The sequence below is a fragment of the Blennius ocellaris genome (genome assembly GCF_963422515.1).
Source record: "Blennius ocellaris genome assembly, chromosome: 14".
Taxonomy (NCBI): Eukaryota; Metazoa; Chordata; class Actinopteri; order Blenniiformes; family Blenniidae; genus Blennius; species Blennius ocellaris.
Window position 1 is genome coordinate 8,672,238 of NC_137663.1, and position 15,636 is coordinate 8,687,873.

The 15,636-nt window shown below is 42.3% G+C and overlaps 1 protein-coding gene across 1 annotated transcript; it reads right to left on the minus strand.

The window, feature by feature from the left end:
* Positions 1–1,251: 1,251 nt before the first annotated feature.
* On the minus strand, positions 1,252–13,800 carry LOC308139470 (lissencephaly-1 homolog A-like). The gene is made up of 11 exons (XM_080508930.1): positions 13,661–13,800; positions 7,311–7,619; positions 6,026–6,110; positions 5,853–5,927; positions 5,502–5,708; positions 4,259–4,427; positions 3,933–4,035; positions 3,585–3,813; positions 2,869–2,970; positions 2,644–2,800; positions 1,252–2,534 (listed from the first exon to the last, which is right to left on the minus strand). The coding sequence occupies exons 2-11, from the start codon at positions 7,340–7,342 to the stop codon at positions 2,461–2,463; spliced, it is 1,233 nt and encodes a 410-aa protein (XP_080365056.1). The 5' UTR covers positions 7,343–7,619; positions 13,661–13,800; the 3' UTR covers positions 1,252–2,460.
* Between the last annotated feature and the right edge of the window lie 1,836 nt (positions 13,801–15,636).

The following is a 15,636-nucleotide window of genomic DNA, read 5'->3' on the forward strand; positions in this document are numbered from 1 at the left end:
TTACTCTTTAATCAGAAGCTACTTCACTCACCGTGGCTCGTTTTGAGGTCACCAAACAAGTCACACTGCAATCATCACTTCACTGCATCCAACTGTGCTTTAATGGCCTCCCGTTTTTTGTTTTTTTTTTGCATCTTAACATTTACCCGTGGACTTTACTGCGCCACTCCCCCGTCTCTCCACCTTGACTTTGGTCGTGCCCACGACCAAAGTCTCTCCACCTTGACCGGCCTGCACGGAGGAGCAAGGTGTGGCGCTTGCACTCGCCGTCAGGGAGACTGTTGCCAGGATACAGAAGAGCACAGAGGAGGAGTAATTGCTGTGTGGGTGAACAAGGTGTGTGTGTGTGTGTGTGTGTCGGTGTGTGTGCGCCAGTATCGAAGTGAGCTTGGGTACCGTACATAATTGATAGGGGGGGGGTGAACTGTCCCTGCTGCCTCCTCCTGTCTCTTCCTCTCCAAGCAGCTTGCAGTCTAGCGTACGGCCTGTACCTGAGGAATACATGTCAGGAGTTTTCAAACTATCCTCTTCAGATTACAGCCAGCAGCTTAATGTCCACCAAGGCCCATTTTCAATTCAATTAAATAAAATAAAAATACATTTTGACCCGACTTCTCATGTCCGTCAGTGGCCACTGATAAGCCGGTCAGTATATGAGCTCTGCCCCATGTTGAAATCACCCACAAATACTAAAAAAGCACCATCACATCAGCAGCAGACCAGAGGAGCCTGACAGTTATACATAAATAATACTTCCTGTCTGGAGCTTTCCCACTTTTTGTCGAGTGACCCATTTCTTTCTGAACAATTTAGTCTGTTCCAAAGTTAACTTGCCCAGATTTAATGGCTTATTTCTATTAAATTAACACACTTTTTTTTTTTTCTGAATAACTATTGAATTGGATTTCCTGAAATCTAATTGATTGCATTAGTCTTGCCTGTCAAAGAATAAGAATGCGACTTCAGGAGTCTCTTACATTTGATAACCCCCCCCCCCCCCCCCGACCGTCCCGAGATCACGAGCGTTCAGGAAAAGACAAAGTGCAGCGCAACACAATTGTCTGGGCTGCTCACCCGACCCTGCCCACACGGGGTTTAAGTAACCGCTTTAACCTGGGAATGGACTGGAAAGTGGAAGGTGTGCTGCAGCGTCTGACCTACGACACGTGGCGCTTAACTGCTCTCTCGCCTCCAAAGAAAGCAACACATGGGTTATATTTACAGAATTTTTTTTTATTTCATTATGTTGCAAACAATGACATCCAGATATATTGATACACAACTTTTACTGTGCGTGTATGTGCGTCCGTGAGTGTGTGTGTGTGTGTGTGTGTGTGTGTGTAAAGAGAGCGGTGAGACCACAGAAAGCAGAATGAAAATCCCGTGTGAGGGAGCCCTCAATGGGTTAACAAGGCAGAAGATAGCGAGCAAAGAGGGCACTGGGCGATTTCTCTGGGGTGACATACACACACACACAAACCTCATTTAAAAAGGTGAGCTGACTTTTTTTTTTTTTTCTTTTCCTTTTCCTTTTTTTTTTTTCCTCTGGAAAAACACACTTTTGCTTCGGGGCGTGCGCCTGTGCTCTCAGCAGCGTATGGATCGTTAAGGTCCTGTGAGTGTCTACTAGAAAGCAAGATTGTTAAAAGAGATGAAGGAGGTGTGAAGGAGCAAGAGTGGGTGAGAAGCTGCGCCTCCACTGGATGGAGGCTAGATTCTCCTGTCATAATATACAAACACACACACACACACACACACACGTTCACACATACACATGCCCACAAAGCCTAGTGTGGTTCCAACTAAGGAGCTGCTTTGCTTTTCTCAGCTGGTCCTCTTGTCTTGGACAGCTTCTACTCTTTCTTTCTTTCTCTCATACTTACTTTGCTCAAACCTTCTCTATCACCAGCCACGCAGTGACAGACCACAACAATGGAGGAGGCATGGAGTAAAACTAAACGCAACCAAAACCCCTTCAGCAAGAGGTGCCATTGGGGTTTTTTTTTGTTTGTTTGTTTTTTTTTTCTTCGTGCATTGTCAGTAAACCAGAATCCACCTGCGCCAGCACACAGATATTTAACCTTCGACCCGATGGGAAGTCATGACAACAGTATGTAAATTTAACAGTATAGAATTACTTTTGTTGGATTCACCATGCAAGGATACTTCTTATCTTTTTGAATGTGTTTATGTGTCAGAGATTGCGTGACATTTATTAAGCGTACCCTACATCCAGAATAATTTACACAAAAAGGACAATAGTCATCTTAATAGGGCGGGACCAATGGAAGGAGGGAGGGGAGGGGAGGGGGAAAGGAGGGAGGAGGTAAAGCAAAGCGCCTTGGTCAACTATGGTTTGGACTGTGAGGGCTGGGTGTCAGGACTGAGGATAGAGGGGAAGAGGGAGGGGAGGTGGTGGGGGGGGAGGGGGAGGGGCTTCAGGGCTGCTTGTGGGCAGTTTCAGCGGCACTCCCAGACTTTGACTGTCTGGTCGACACTGCCCGTCACCACGTAGGGAGCAGTCTTGTGGAAATCTGCATGAAAAGAAAGAAAGAAAAAAAAAAGTTCCAAGTAAAACTTCATTACAAGGGTGAAAATCAAAAATGAATAAACAAACTTCCAGAGTAAATAACTGAGTCTCACCCAAAGAGGTAACAAAGTGTTCATGGGCACTCAGGGTCTTCATGCAACGTTTGTTCTTGTAGTCCCAGATCCTAATGGTCTTGTCGTCAGCACAGCTCACAATGAATCTCCCTCCAGGATGAACCAATAACCCGCGCACCCAGTTGTCGTGCCCCACCTATGAAAGTCGGATCGGTTACCCGCTGCACCACTACGTAATGCAAACAAAGCAATCGTGCTACTCACCAGAGTCATAAGGCAGATCCCAATGCTGACGTCCCACATCTTAATTGTTTTATCTCTAGAACCAGAGAGCAGGAAGGGGCCAGGCTTTCCACTCTTCTTACTCTGCAAAACAAAAGATGAGACGAGGGCACGAGAATCAATATCGAGTTGCATCGAAGACAACCATGCAGCATGACATTAACATGAGAGCTTCTTAATTATGAATGGCTGATGGCAGTATGGTCTTTTGTAAAGCAGTGCTGTTCTGTTCATCGGTGTGAATTGAATTCCCTTCAATTTGCTTTATAATACTTAAGAAATCTACTGGGGTTTCCTTCAAGCTAATATGTATTTTATATTTAGTGCTGATCAACTGATCCAAGTCTGTTGAAGATCAGCAAGTTAACATTCGGCTAATCATTCTCAAAGAGCAGCTCGTGCTTTCACAGGCCCATCTCAAAGCAGATGCAGATATGCAAAGGCCCCTTTTGGAAAAAAGCTCATCAAGATCTTGTTTGGATCCCCAGATTTCGTTATGATGCACCAGTGAACGTGATGTGAAAACGTGACCGGCTGACTTTGCAGCCTGAGGAAACTGAAGTGGCAACGCACAAAGGAACGTGTTTCTAACCGGGAAGAGGACGACGTTTAGGGCAGTCAACAAGTTTTGGGGGAATCCCGGAAGCGAGTGTGACCGCGGCGAGAAGCACACATCACGCCGCGGCATCTGTACTTACTTCTGAGCCTGTCGCCTCCAAGATGGTGGAGTGAGCGCTGTCGGGGGCCCAGGCGATGCACTCCACCACATGTTCGTGTTCCCGCAACTCGGCTTTGCACTCTTTGGAGGCAACCACCCAGACACGCACCGTCTGGTCATTAGAGCAGCTGGCAATCAACGAGCCGTCCTGGTTGGGACGCACCATCCTCACCCACTCCCTGTGGCCTGTGAACGTCTTCACACAGTACCTGCAGGGGGAAATAGAGAAAGGCCACTTCAACATCCAGCTTTATATATATATTTACAAAAAAGATACATGTAAGTAATGTACTTGTCAGGATACAGATGAAGATATCCGCTCACTCACCCAGTAGCCACCTCCCACATCTTGATGGTCTTGTCTCTGGAGGCCGACACTATGTGGTCACCATTTGGCATGATGGCTACAGACGACACATTGTGATCGTGGCCTGAAGGATACAGTCAAATGTTGAGCCCAAACAGAAACCACATGGCCAGTCTCATCCTGGACTGCTTCCAACACATATGGTTGTACATTCTAAATGTCTAAATCAAATTCTATGAAGCTAGATCTTTGTGTAAAGAACACTTTTTGCTTCACCTCCTGTACTTTCCCCAAAGGAGATGGATAAATCATCAGTAGTTACTGTAATGTCTGTTAATATTTCCTACCATGCATTGTTCGGATGCACTCGAACCCCTGAAAGTCCCAAAGTTTGATGCTCATGTCGGCTGAACACGAGGCTAGCAGCTTTCCCGACTGGTCAAAGGAGATGTCCTGCACAGAGTCCGTGTGGCCTTTGAGGGTTCGCTCAAAGTCTCCCGCCTCATAGTCCCACACCTAAAAAAAAAAAATCACAGAAAGGCACAACGTTGACCACAAAGAAACAAAATCCTTTCATAGAAAATACCAATATAATCAAGGAGATTAATAAAGCCAATCATATTGAACTGGAGTTACCGAACAAAGTCTTAGGTTACAGTATTTTTGTCAGTTTTATTTAACTGGAGGGGATTCAGGTTAAGTATCAAATTATCATATTCATTAAAAAAAAAAAGTCATTATCTTCGAAATATAAATAATAAACAATGTCTTGACACAGTTTTCTTTTTAATCTAATAAAAAAAAAGGCTTGAAAGAAAAGAAACAGGTTGAAAACAGAAGGTGATTTGCATATTTCTGAAGGTGCTTTGCTCCGAGTGTTGCATCTGACAACAAAAGAATCAGCCCTTCTCCACTAAGATGAGCAGTGACGAAGCAGAAACAAGAACGAGTTCGAAAAGGAAGCAGGAAGGGAGGGGAGTAGGTGGATAAATGGAGGAGGAGGCAGTGGGTGTGGGGGCATGTTGTAGCAGCAGCATAGAGGATAAAAAAAGGGATAACAGCCTCAGATCTGCAGCACAGCGTTGATGTGAAGGGTCAGAGCAGCAGAGGAGATGTTGTGATTTACTGCATTGCTCACCCATTCTGCCTGCAAATGCTGCTGATCATTTCAAAGCTGTACTGCTGGTAAAAGCAATACATCATACATTGTGTGATACGGCTATTAATTCCTAAGTTTCCTACTCGGGAAACTCTGTTACCTTCACAGTCCATCACTCCTCCCAGTACAGTGTATAACAGAGTTACTGCAGGTAACCCAAACTCACAAAAAAATAAAAATAAAAGCCCTGCAATCACGTTTGTGTTTGACTGTGTGGGGAAAGTATTGATTTGATCTTTGTGGGTCTTCTGGAGGCTGTCGTGAGGTCGATCATATTGCTCAAACCGTGTCATAGTTCTTTGTCATCTTTAAGATTGATTAAAACATTAAATATGTGATTTATAAAAGGGACTATTATACAACATTGTTTTAGTTGTAGCCATTAAACCAGCCGGTAAAACCATTTGTGAGACACACACACACACACACACCTTGATGGTCGCATCCTCAGAGGCTGTGACCATGACGGAAAACACGGGGTGGAATATGACACGCGTGACCGGAGCACGGTGTCCGCTCAGTGCATATCTCTCTGGGGGACGGGGGATCCACTCCTTGGGGTCTCGCTTCTGACCCACGGGTCCTCCGTGTGTCATCTCCTCTTTTGCCTCATTTAGTTTTGATTCCAGCTCCATCACCTGAAGGAGGGACGGAAATATCCCAATGCTTAAGCTGCTTAATGGTTTCGTTTTTATGTCATGCCCTCGACAATTCATGCAACACGTGCCTCGTCCGTCTCAGGCAACTTTCAAATATTGTACCAGCGAGCAGACATTCCTTACCTTCTTCTGTAATCTGATAACTGAGGTCCATTTCTTTTCCAAAAGACCGGCATACTTCTTATCTAACTCTTCATTCTAGGGCAAGAAAAACACACAACAATGATAACAGACGATTTCTTTTTTCTCTTCTGAACAACACAAAAACTTGTGTGTTCCCAGTCAAATGTCCTTACCATGTCTAACTCTGCTTCTTTCTTGAAGGTGGAATAGGCCTCCTCGTAGCCATTGGAGCGTAGATAATCAGCTATAGCCCGATTTCTGAGGAGAACGTGCCAAAACAAATTATTTTTAAAAGGTTCCACACACTGTTTCTCACAGAAGACATCCTATATAATCGCAAGTAATCAGTGCACAGGTACAGGTTCACCTTCTGGGCCAAACTGACGACATAAAGATAGAGGAATGTACATTTATTTTGTTGTTTTTAATAAATGAGTTCCACCTTAACAAAAACCCTGTTCCTCTTTAAAAGAAGAGAGGCGGCCACACCCTGCTTAACATCTGAGAGCAATTGGGACTCAGATTTCAGGGGTTTCACCTTAAATGTCAGTCAATCTGGCCCAGTGCCAAAGAATTTACAGCACTTGATTGAAGAAAACAAGACAAGAGGGACCGAATCACTGGATCCTGTGTTTTGTGCTACTATGGAAACTGGCCACGGAGAGAACAGTGAATACCGAGTGCAGATGAGGCAAAGGAGGCCAACCCCGCAAACGCATGGAATCACAACCTCAGACACACTTAAAAGATATTCACACAGAAGTATGTAGACGCAGGGTCACATAAATAAGCGGAACGGCTCTTTTCTGAGATGCAGGTTGAATATTTTATGAGTGACTACTATATTTAGGCTGCAACTAAAGTGTTACTTTAATTGTAACCCTGATAGAGCCGCGTTTCAATGGCAGGAGGATTCCCACAGATTCCTTCCAACGTAAACTAGTTCTTACCAGTACAGATTATATTGACGGCCTCGACGTACACCACTGGTAGGATCAAATATGAGTGGTTTTGTGCCGTCTGGACTGGGGGGGGGGGGCACGGTGAGATCAACCAGGCCGTTACCGCCACACGTTTCTCCCATTAAGCAGCCATCATTTAGTTAAGTTGCTCTTCGACCCATCCCCCTCATTTCTCTGCTCCTGTCATGTGGGTTATAAAATATTCACTAAGTAGCTATCAAGTGAAGCACCTTGAAGCCCACATCTCTTCACTTTTCTTTGGTGATTATAAATTCTTGTAGAGGAATTTATCTTCTCACAACATCTGCATTTGGAGCACAATTTCACAGGCGGCTAAACAAATTCCAATTTCTCTCCGGAGATTCTCACACTTCTGAAAGCTCTTGTATGTACGTGTGCAATTTAAAGCAATGCCCTTCCACGAGCACAACATGTTCGGACTTGTTTGCGTCTGTAATGAGCCTATGCTGCCATGTATTTACATGAGGGCACTCACAGTTCATCTCTTTGTCTCTGTGACAGCACCATGGCGGCTGCTGTTCTCTCCCTCTCGGGGAGGTGAGGATGAGGTGGTGATGTGGGGGTGTCTGGCTGAACGGCGTGCGACGGGGAGTTGCCCAATCCCTTGCGGATGTTTTCTGCTTCTTCAGATGTGGAGGGGGTTAAAAAAAAAAAAAAAAGAGGGAAAAAAAAAAAGTTCCACAAGAGTGTGTCCTGGAGATGTGGGTGTCAACCAGCTGTCAGGATGAAGCTCCACGTGTCTCAAAGGCCCAAAACTCACTCAATGATTAGAGATACCCATCACCTAGTGGAGAGAGGAACAATAGACAAAGATAAAGATGTGCACGGAAATTTCATTCAATTCATGGCGAGTTCAAAATACTCAAAACAGCATAGATTATAACTGCGTAAACAGAAAAATATAAACCCACCATCCGGTGACTGGAAGCTAAGAGGAGTGCTCGCTTCCTGAGCTTCAACACTGCTGGCACCTGGGGCCGCAAGAGCAATAAGCTGCTTAGCAGCTAGACCACACAACGGTGCGTGTGCATGTGTGTCTGTGTTTCTCAAAGTGATCGGGAGCACAAGTCCTCCATAGAGCTGACAGTGCAACGCAAAGAAGGGACTGGACGTTAACAGGATTAACCCCAGACATAGAGAGAGGTCTTAAACAGCATGCTGCCCCCGTCTGCATTATTGTCTGGCGCTTTGTTCTCCTCCATTTCATCGTCCACACTGCTAGAAGATGCTGAATTATGATTTACGGTGAACCTTGTCAGTTTTATTTGACTTCTGCAGGAGTTTTGACTTCACATACAAAGGTTCTCTGTTAAAACAAAAACATTGAAGAAGTGGTGGTTTCTGAGGTGTCCTTTGTCACTCTGCAGACGATAATAGGCGACTGAGCCGACAGAGCAAAGCGAGCGATTCCAGTTGAACTGTCAGCGAGACTTAAAAATAGCCCTTTGACCAAACAGACCAACCTCCCAACTGTTACATAACGAAGAGCGTCTCTGCAGCTCCTGCACCTCTCCGAGATGCCTGGGCTTTAACAACTGCACTAACAGAAACAACAGTTGGAGGCCTGGTTTTGATCAACGCTGTAACGTATTCTCTGATCACACAAGGATGGAAAGCAAAAGTGTCAAAGTGTTAATCAAAGGACATGTGATCGGACTCATAATCCAAGAAAACATGATAAAGAGCTGGTCTAACAATCAGGTTCATCAAACGGAAATAATCTGGAGATTAGTTTCAAACCACTGTGTCAAAAGTTAGGATTTAAAACAAGACATCAACAAAAGAAAAGCCAGCGATGCCCTCATATCATAAGAATATGTTCAAGTAAACACAGCAGCTGGGTTCAGTTCCTGGAAAGAAACACATCTTACCTTTAGGCCTCGTTTACACGACGCTTCGTGTGACAACACCTCATCCGTATATAAAACAAAGTGGTGCGTTTACACTGCAGCAGCGGAAACACTGACGATGTAGTTAGTATGCCGAGCCACAGGGGGTGCTATTCCTTGCTTTTGTAATGAAACCATACAGACGTGTGCAGAGAACAATACGCTATAAAACATGCACAAAATCTAGAGAACCCGACACTAGTGTGGACTGATGACAAAGCGGATGCTATTAGGGGTGAATCTCAATTATTAAACTTCCGATATGGACAATAAACCTCGAATACAGAGTGCGAGTCATACCACCACAGGAGCCACCCTGTTTGTTTGCGTGAGCAGAAGGAACCATTTGCAACGGGGAGAGATGCACATGCACAGTAACAGCGTTCCACAACTTCCGGCACTCTCTGAAAGTAAAGTTCCACCTTGGGAGTCGATATGAAAAAAGAAAAAAAAGTCACGGATGCAGTGGATTCGACCACCGGTGTCGTGTAAACGGACTCCAACAAAGGTGAAGAAAGTTTTGCGGATACTCATTTTCGTTGTCGTGTAAACGGGCCATTAATCTTAAAAATAGAAGCTTATGTCTTCGCCAGTGTAGTTTCAAGTTTTCACTTTTAACATGAATAAAGTCCACTTGACGACCTCATTCATTAACAGAGCGCGACTTTGGCTTTCACTGCAATGCAACATTCAAGAGGTACATCAAGTTTTCAACATGCTTCTCAAAAATAAGTGCCTGAAAATGTTGTGACAAGTTCAAAAAGAGACTGTGCTTAAAAGAGAATATACTCAAAAATAAATCAAGTATATTACGATAACAAATAGTGCTCAATTTCAAAGAACCAAAAAATACTATTAATAGTTTGGATCATATGAGCAATGTTTCAGTACGAAAGTTTATCGATAATTTGGCTAAGATTGACGAACTTCTGCAGTTGTTAGTATATTCCTCAAACTGGATTGCCAGACAGGCTGAACATTAAAAACATGATCACAAAAGCTGCATACAGACGATGCATGTCCAACACACAAGCCTTAGTTTGATGTCTGTGACATCAAACTTGTCTGTTGACAAGTGTGTAATAATAGTGAATTTCCTTCATTTTTGTATAGTCGTACTTCTGACCTTTGACCTCTGCCCTTTGGCTGAAAGATGTGAAATGTCGTCACGAAACAGGATTTTCTTTCAACACCATGTTGTATTTTGAAAATGGCCGGATTCAGACGGCTTGATCTTCTCTGCACAGCGTGACACAGCTTCTGTGAATAAAAGACATATTGTCTGTGGAATAGAACACTGAGCCGCTCCAGGTGGAAACGCACGCATTGTCTGGAATGACCGCGAAACACCGAGTGCTGCAGCGCACCCGTGACTCCTCAGAGCTGCTCACCATGTAACTAAGCTCTGTTTAAATGTTAAAACTTTGTTGAAGAAGTCTTTTAACTCACTCTAGAATCCGTTATGGTTAAACATCCACATGTACATTTAGTGGAACAGCAACAGACTGCAGCCATCGAGTGCCAGAACGACATGAGACGGAGTTGTGTGAAAAACACCACATTGTGGACTCAATACACGTTGTTGGGACTTTGGGGTTGGCCATGAATTCTTCGCCCAGATATCCCTCGCTCGTCTGTTCCTTCAATAATTACATTGCTCACATGATTGGCCAATTCTGTATAAAAGCAGAATGTGAATGCACAATTCATTGAATGATAATTTACTAGAGTGCAGTCACTCTTTTGCCAGATGTATATTGCACATGTTGATATTGTGGTGCTGTATTTTGTTTGGAAGATATATTTTCTTCTTATACAAACCAGGATGTTTATTTTTACAGTTAAATTGTTGTATTTAAAGTGATGTATATTAAACTGATCAAATGATCTTTGCCTATTTCGAGAATATTCAAAGACATTCCTTTCATAGCTTCAGGACTGTCAAAGTAAATAATCCATTCAGATTCAGTCGAGAGGCAACCAGCTTCAGTCATAGCACATTTGAAAACCTGAATTTACCATTTAAAAGTAAACCACAAACGTTGGATGACTTATTAGTAGTTCTTGGAGGCCAATCATGCACTTTGATGACCTCAAATGACTGACATTCAGTGGATTGTATAAACAGATGCATCTGTTCTGAAGCAGACGCCCAACTTTTTAAGGAATTAATTCAGTTGATCTGTGGTGTTGTGAAGCCGGCTTTACCCCAAGTTTGGAGACGTTCGAGCAATAGTGGAACCAAACAGTGTCGCAAGACAATGAGCCCAGCCACACACATCTGCTGAAAGATGGCTGATATTATAACCAGCTTGACGACCACATCGATTGAGCGGCCAGGGAGGAAAATTGAGACGACATTGGAGGGTGAAGCAGTCGTCAATCTCTCTGCAGCCACTCGTGATCACAACACACTGAACTCCCCTTTGACTCATGAGTGAAAGAAAAATGTTTCAGACTGATCGGTAGGATGTAAAAAGCTACTCTCCCATTAACATAAGTCACTATGTGACGACGTCAGTGATGCCTCATCTGTCCTGACTCAATTACAGATTCATGTTTATTCCAGTTGGCTAAAGGCTTTCAGCATGGGCGGAATAAAATCTCAGTAAAACATGTCATCAAAACAGTCAATAAAAGGCTGAGGATATTGTGCTAAGCTATATTCTCATCAATTGCACTCGAAAATATATATTTAGGAGAACACTATTGTTTAACCTGGAGTCTGACATTTATTTCCATTACAAACATTACAAAGCAACAAAATAGAACTGAAGGTGAAGTTAGAAGGCTTGTTTTATTGTACTATTTTTGATTTCTCTAATCCACAAACATCAGATGATAAACTGAAGTAGTTTCTAAAGAAATAAAGCAATCATTGGATCAAAGAATAATATACCAGGAAAACTCATTTATGAGTATATATCTGAAGCCACGCTGTAATAAACATGCACACTGAGGCTTTCATTTTGTTTTCAACAATTATAAAACAGGTTTACATTCATAAATCTAAATTATATGTTCAGCTCTTGAATTAAATTGCCATTTTTAGATTATGATCCTCGGGAGAGCCAGAAGGTACAGAAGTCCTAAGTCATTTTGATGAACATTCTGTGTTTTTTTCTCTCTGAAAGATTTAAAAATGTTATTTAAGGTAAATCTAACAGAAAAACTGGGCAAAATGGCACCAAACAATTTCAAACTGAACTTTGCTTCATGACAATCTCAGTAAAACATGCCATCCTTATGCGTGACCTTCAGGACAAGCAAGTCTCTGCTTGCACAAACGAAAACACACAGCAATATAAAGATCGAATGTCAAGACAAGATACACTCTATTACTGGATCATGCATTGATTATCTAAATTAAATAATTTCATATTAGGACTGAAACCTGGATAAAACAAGATACTTTTTCACCATTCCCATGTATTATAATGACTTAGCCCTGTTTGCTGAGATGTTTGATGTTAGTTTGTGGAGGGCAGGTGGGATGGGCACTTGGGAATGGGGCATAAAAAAATAAAAAAATAAAGCAAATCTCTTGTGAAGCAAATGTTCTGTCTCTGTGCGTATGCTTCTGTAAGAGTGGAAACAAAAAAGAAACCGACTTTAAAAATAGAAGCCATACACCAAGTGTTATCAGTGAAAGAATTCAAGAGTGCGATAATGACAATACATTGATGATTTTGGACTTGATGTGTTTGATATGTGCTTTAGTGCAAAAGTAAAGTGTGTGGGAATGCATACATGAATACTGCAACACCAGTTTACCGATCTCAGCAATACAAACAACTCATGGTAATTAAAGATGTATAATGAAGGTGCCATATTATTGTGGCTAAAACACGTTCTTACACACCCCCAAGGGGTTCGTAATACGTTTTGATATAGCATTTAATGCTATACTAAACTGCTATTAGGCCTTCAAATAGTGAAATAACGTGGCTGTTTTGGGTATTCATGTGAAATCTGTACAGTCTACCTCACGTCCAATGTTTCCTGTTCATCCTTTTTGGTCTCCACCCTGATTCCTCAACCCCACCCTGCAACATTCACAGAAAACTAGCCCAGGCCGTTCAAAATACAGCTTTGGTATTCTATGAGAACACATCCGAGTCGAAATCTGGCTTGGGTGACGTATTTCTTAGCTTCTCTAGCCACAAGGGCAAAGTTGCAGCAATGGCTCAGCAACGCCCTTTCCAGCTAACGTTAGCTTAGCACGACAACGTAGACGGTGAACCAGAGCTGTCAGACCTAGCCCTATAAATGTTATTTACCTCACAGTCACAGTAATAAACCCCACGGGGGGCAGGGATATGTAGCTGATCAAAACTAACCCGTTTTAATGTACCAATCAGTCACATGGTAAAATGTAGAGGAAGATATGTAACCCGGGTATTATTGACGCTGTGAGAGTTAGCTGATCATTCCAGTAGGAGACGGCGCTGGAAGAATGTGTGTCATTCACTGCGGAGGAGACGACACTTCACAATCAAAATGCAGCATCTGATGAAATCCTAACATGACAACACTGGCAGCCAGCTGTGAAAAACATGGCAGCAGGCTGACAGGACTTAGCTTAGCCTGCTAACAAACCCCGCAGAACTTCCATAAATAGGCGTAGCTAGCGTTAGCCCGGTGTGCGGCTAATGCTCATAACAAGTGCCGCGACGCGAGTGTCGCCGGAGAAGCACGGAGTCGGTTTCAATCACAATCATTCTGGTCAACTGGAATCACGCCGATGCTTATTTGAACTTTTACGCTGCGAACCGACGGGCTGGCGAATTCCAACTTTGCCACTTAGCCTTAGCAGTCGGCCTCTCCGCCATTTTGAGATCAGAGCGCAGACACTGCAGGCAATTCGTCGTCAAATAACAAGTGTTTCCAAGTGGCAAAACATAAACATTTCCGACTGTAAAGGCTGCTAACTCACCTTTCGACAGATGTCGGCTCTCATATCCTTTTGGAGAGTGTCTGCGCACAGAGGCGGGTCGCGTTTTCGGTGCGATACTGTGACTTTTCACATCAGCCGGCACGGACGGTCAGACTCTTCTCCTCACGGTACCACCGCATTCTCCCGGCCCCGGCTAACGGTCGACGAAGTCTGTCGGCGGCGCGCACGCTGAGGTGAGCGGAGGCGCGCAGCGTGCACGCTTCACGTTCATGTGATTAACAGTCTACAGGTGTAGACCTATAACTAATAGATCTATCTTTGAGTCATCAATGTTGTCATATTTAAAAAAAAAAAGTCAAGCAAATTAAATCCTCATATATTGTAATGAATGATCAGGAGGCTTGAGAGTATATTAAAAAAAATCAATGAAAAAAAGTCAATGTTGAAAACTACAATGAAATCTTTAGAGAAAGACAATTATTATGTAGATGTCTAATAATTAACTTACAAAATGACCATGAAAAGATTACACTCACCATAAAGCCATAAGACTTTTCTCAAATCCATTTTCAGACATGTTAATTAATAAACAACAAACAAACTCCATATAAAACTCCATATCAAGGCGCCCAGTGTATATACTGATGCTCCAATCTGTGAAAATCATGCTTTCATACCTGGCCCAAATTATATTGCCTTCTCTGTTTGGAAAGAGAAAGGCATTAAAAACATTAATGATTTGTATGGGGGAAAGGTTACCTCATTTACGCAGATGCAAGCCAAATATAGTATATCTGCCTCAAGTTTTTTCAGGTTCTTGCAGATTAGAGATTTTGTTAAAAAACAAAAACAAACTTTGAAGTTCTCAATAAACATGATATTCTGGAGGCAGTTAACAAATTTGACCCAGGCTCCAGAGGGGCAGTTTCTGCTTTCTTTCCAACGCTTCATGATTGAGCTCCTATGAATACGGAGTTGTATAGACTGGCATGGACAGATTTAATATGGAAATAAATGATGAAATCTGGGAAGAATGTTTACATAATGTGCAAAAATGTTCAATGAACCCCAGACACAACCTAATACAGTTTAAAACACTGCACAGACTTCATTACTTTGTGAAAAAATTCACAAATATGATCCTGATATCCCACCAGTTTGTAACCATTGTAAATCCCAGATAGGTGCTCTTGTGCATTGTTTCTTAGCATGTAGTAAACTTCATTCATATTGGAAGGGTATTTTTCAGTTTTACTCTGAAGCTTTTGGTAAGACTTTGGTTCTCAGCCCCATGATAGTGATCTTGGGGGCCACAAGTGTCCTTTCCTGTCAATAAAGTAGAAAGAAGAGTTATTGAACTTGGGGTGGTGATTGCAAAAAAAGGAAATTTTACATGTTCGAAAATTGGATTCTGTGCCTTCATTTAATTTGTGGCTGGGAGAATTGTCAAATACTTTACACCTTGAAAGAATGACAGTCTATAATGAAGATAGAGGAGACAAGCTTGATAAAACGTGGGACCCGATACTGAATTATCTTATGAATGTGAGCTCCTAGGGATTGGCTATTGTATAAAACCTCACTGTGCAAATGTTTATGTGATTTTGTTTATGTCAAATTCATTTATCTCGACTTTTTGTCGATGTTTTTGTTTATAGTACCCATTCTTACTATGACCATGAGATTTAGCTGTTGCTACCTTAGATGTGCTGTGTTCTGTATGTTATGTGTTCTTTTAAATAAACCATTTGTCTATTACTATAATTATAATAAGAATAATAACTATTATTATTATTGTTATTATCCGTTTAGAGTAATTTGAGTATTAAACTAATTGACTCTTTTAGAATAAATGAATAAAACGTTCAGATTTGTGTCACTGCTTCACAGTCACTAAGCGGTCACAAAGTCACAACAAGATTCAGGAGATCATTTTATTTTGCTTGTACACGTCCAAAGCATCCTAGATATTATTTTGAGATTCATACTTCTTCTTCTATCATGTTAATGGCACA

Excerpts from the sequence above, each read along its gene's own strand:
- LOC308139470 (XM_080508930.1), bottom strand. The coding sequence starts at position 7,342 with ATGGTGCTGTCACAGAGACAAAGAGATGAACT. Across the intron at positions 2,801-2,868 it reads GGATCTGCCTTATGACTCTG|GTGGGGCACGACAACTGGGT; the intron begins GTGAGTAGCACG and ends CGACTTTCATAG. Across the intron at positions 2,535-2,643 it reads ACACTTTGTTACCTCTTTGG|ATTTCCACAAGACTGCTCCC; the intron begins GTGAGACTCAGT and ends CTTTTCATGCAG.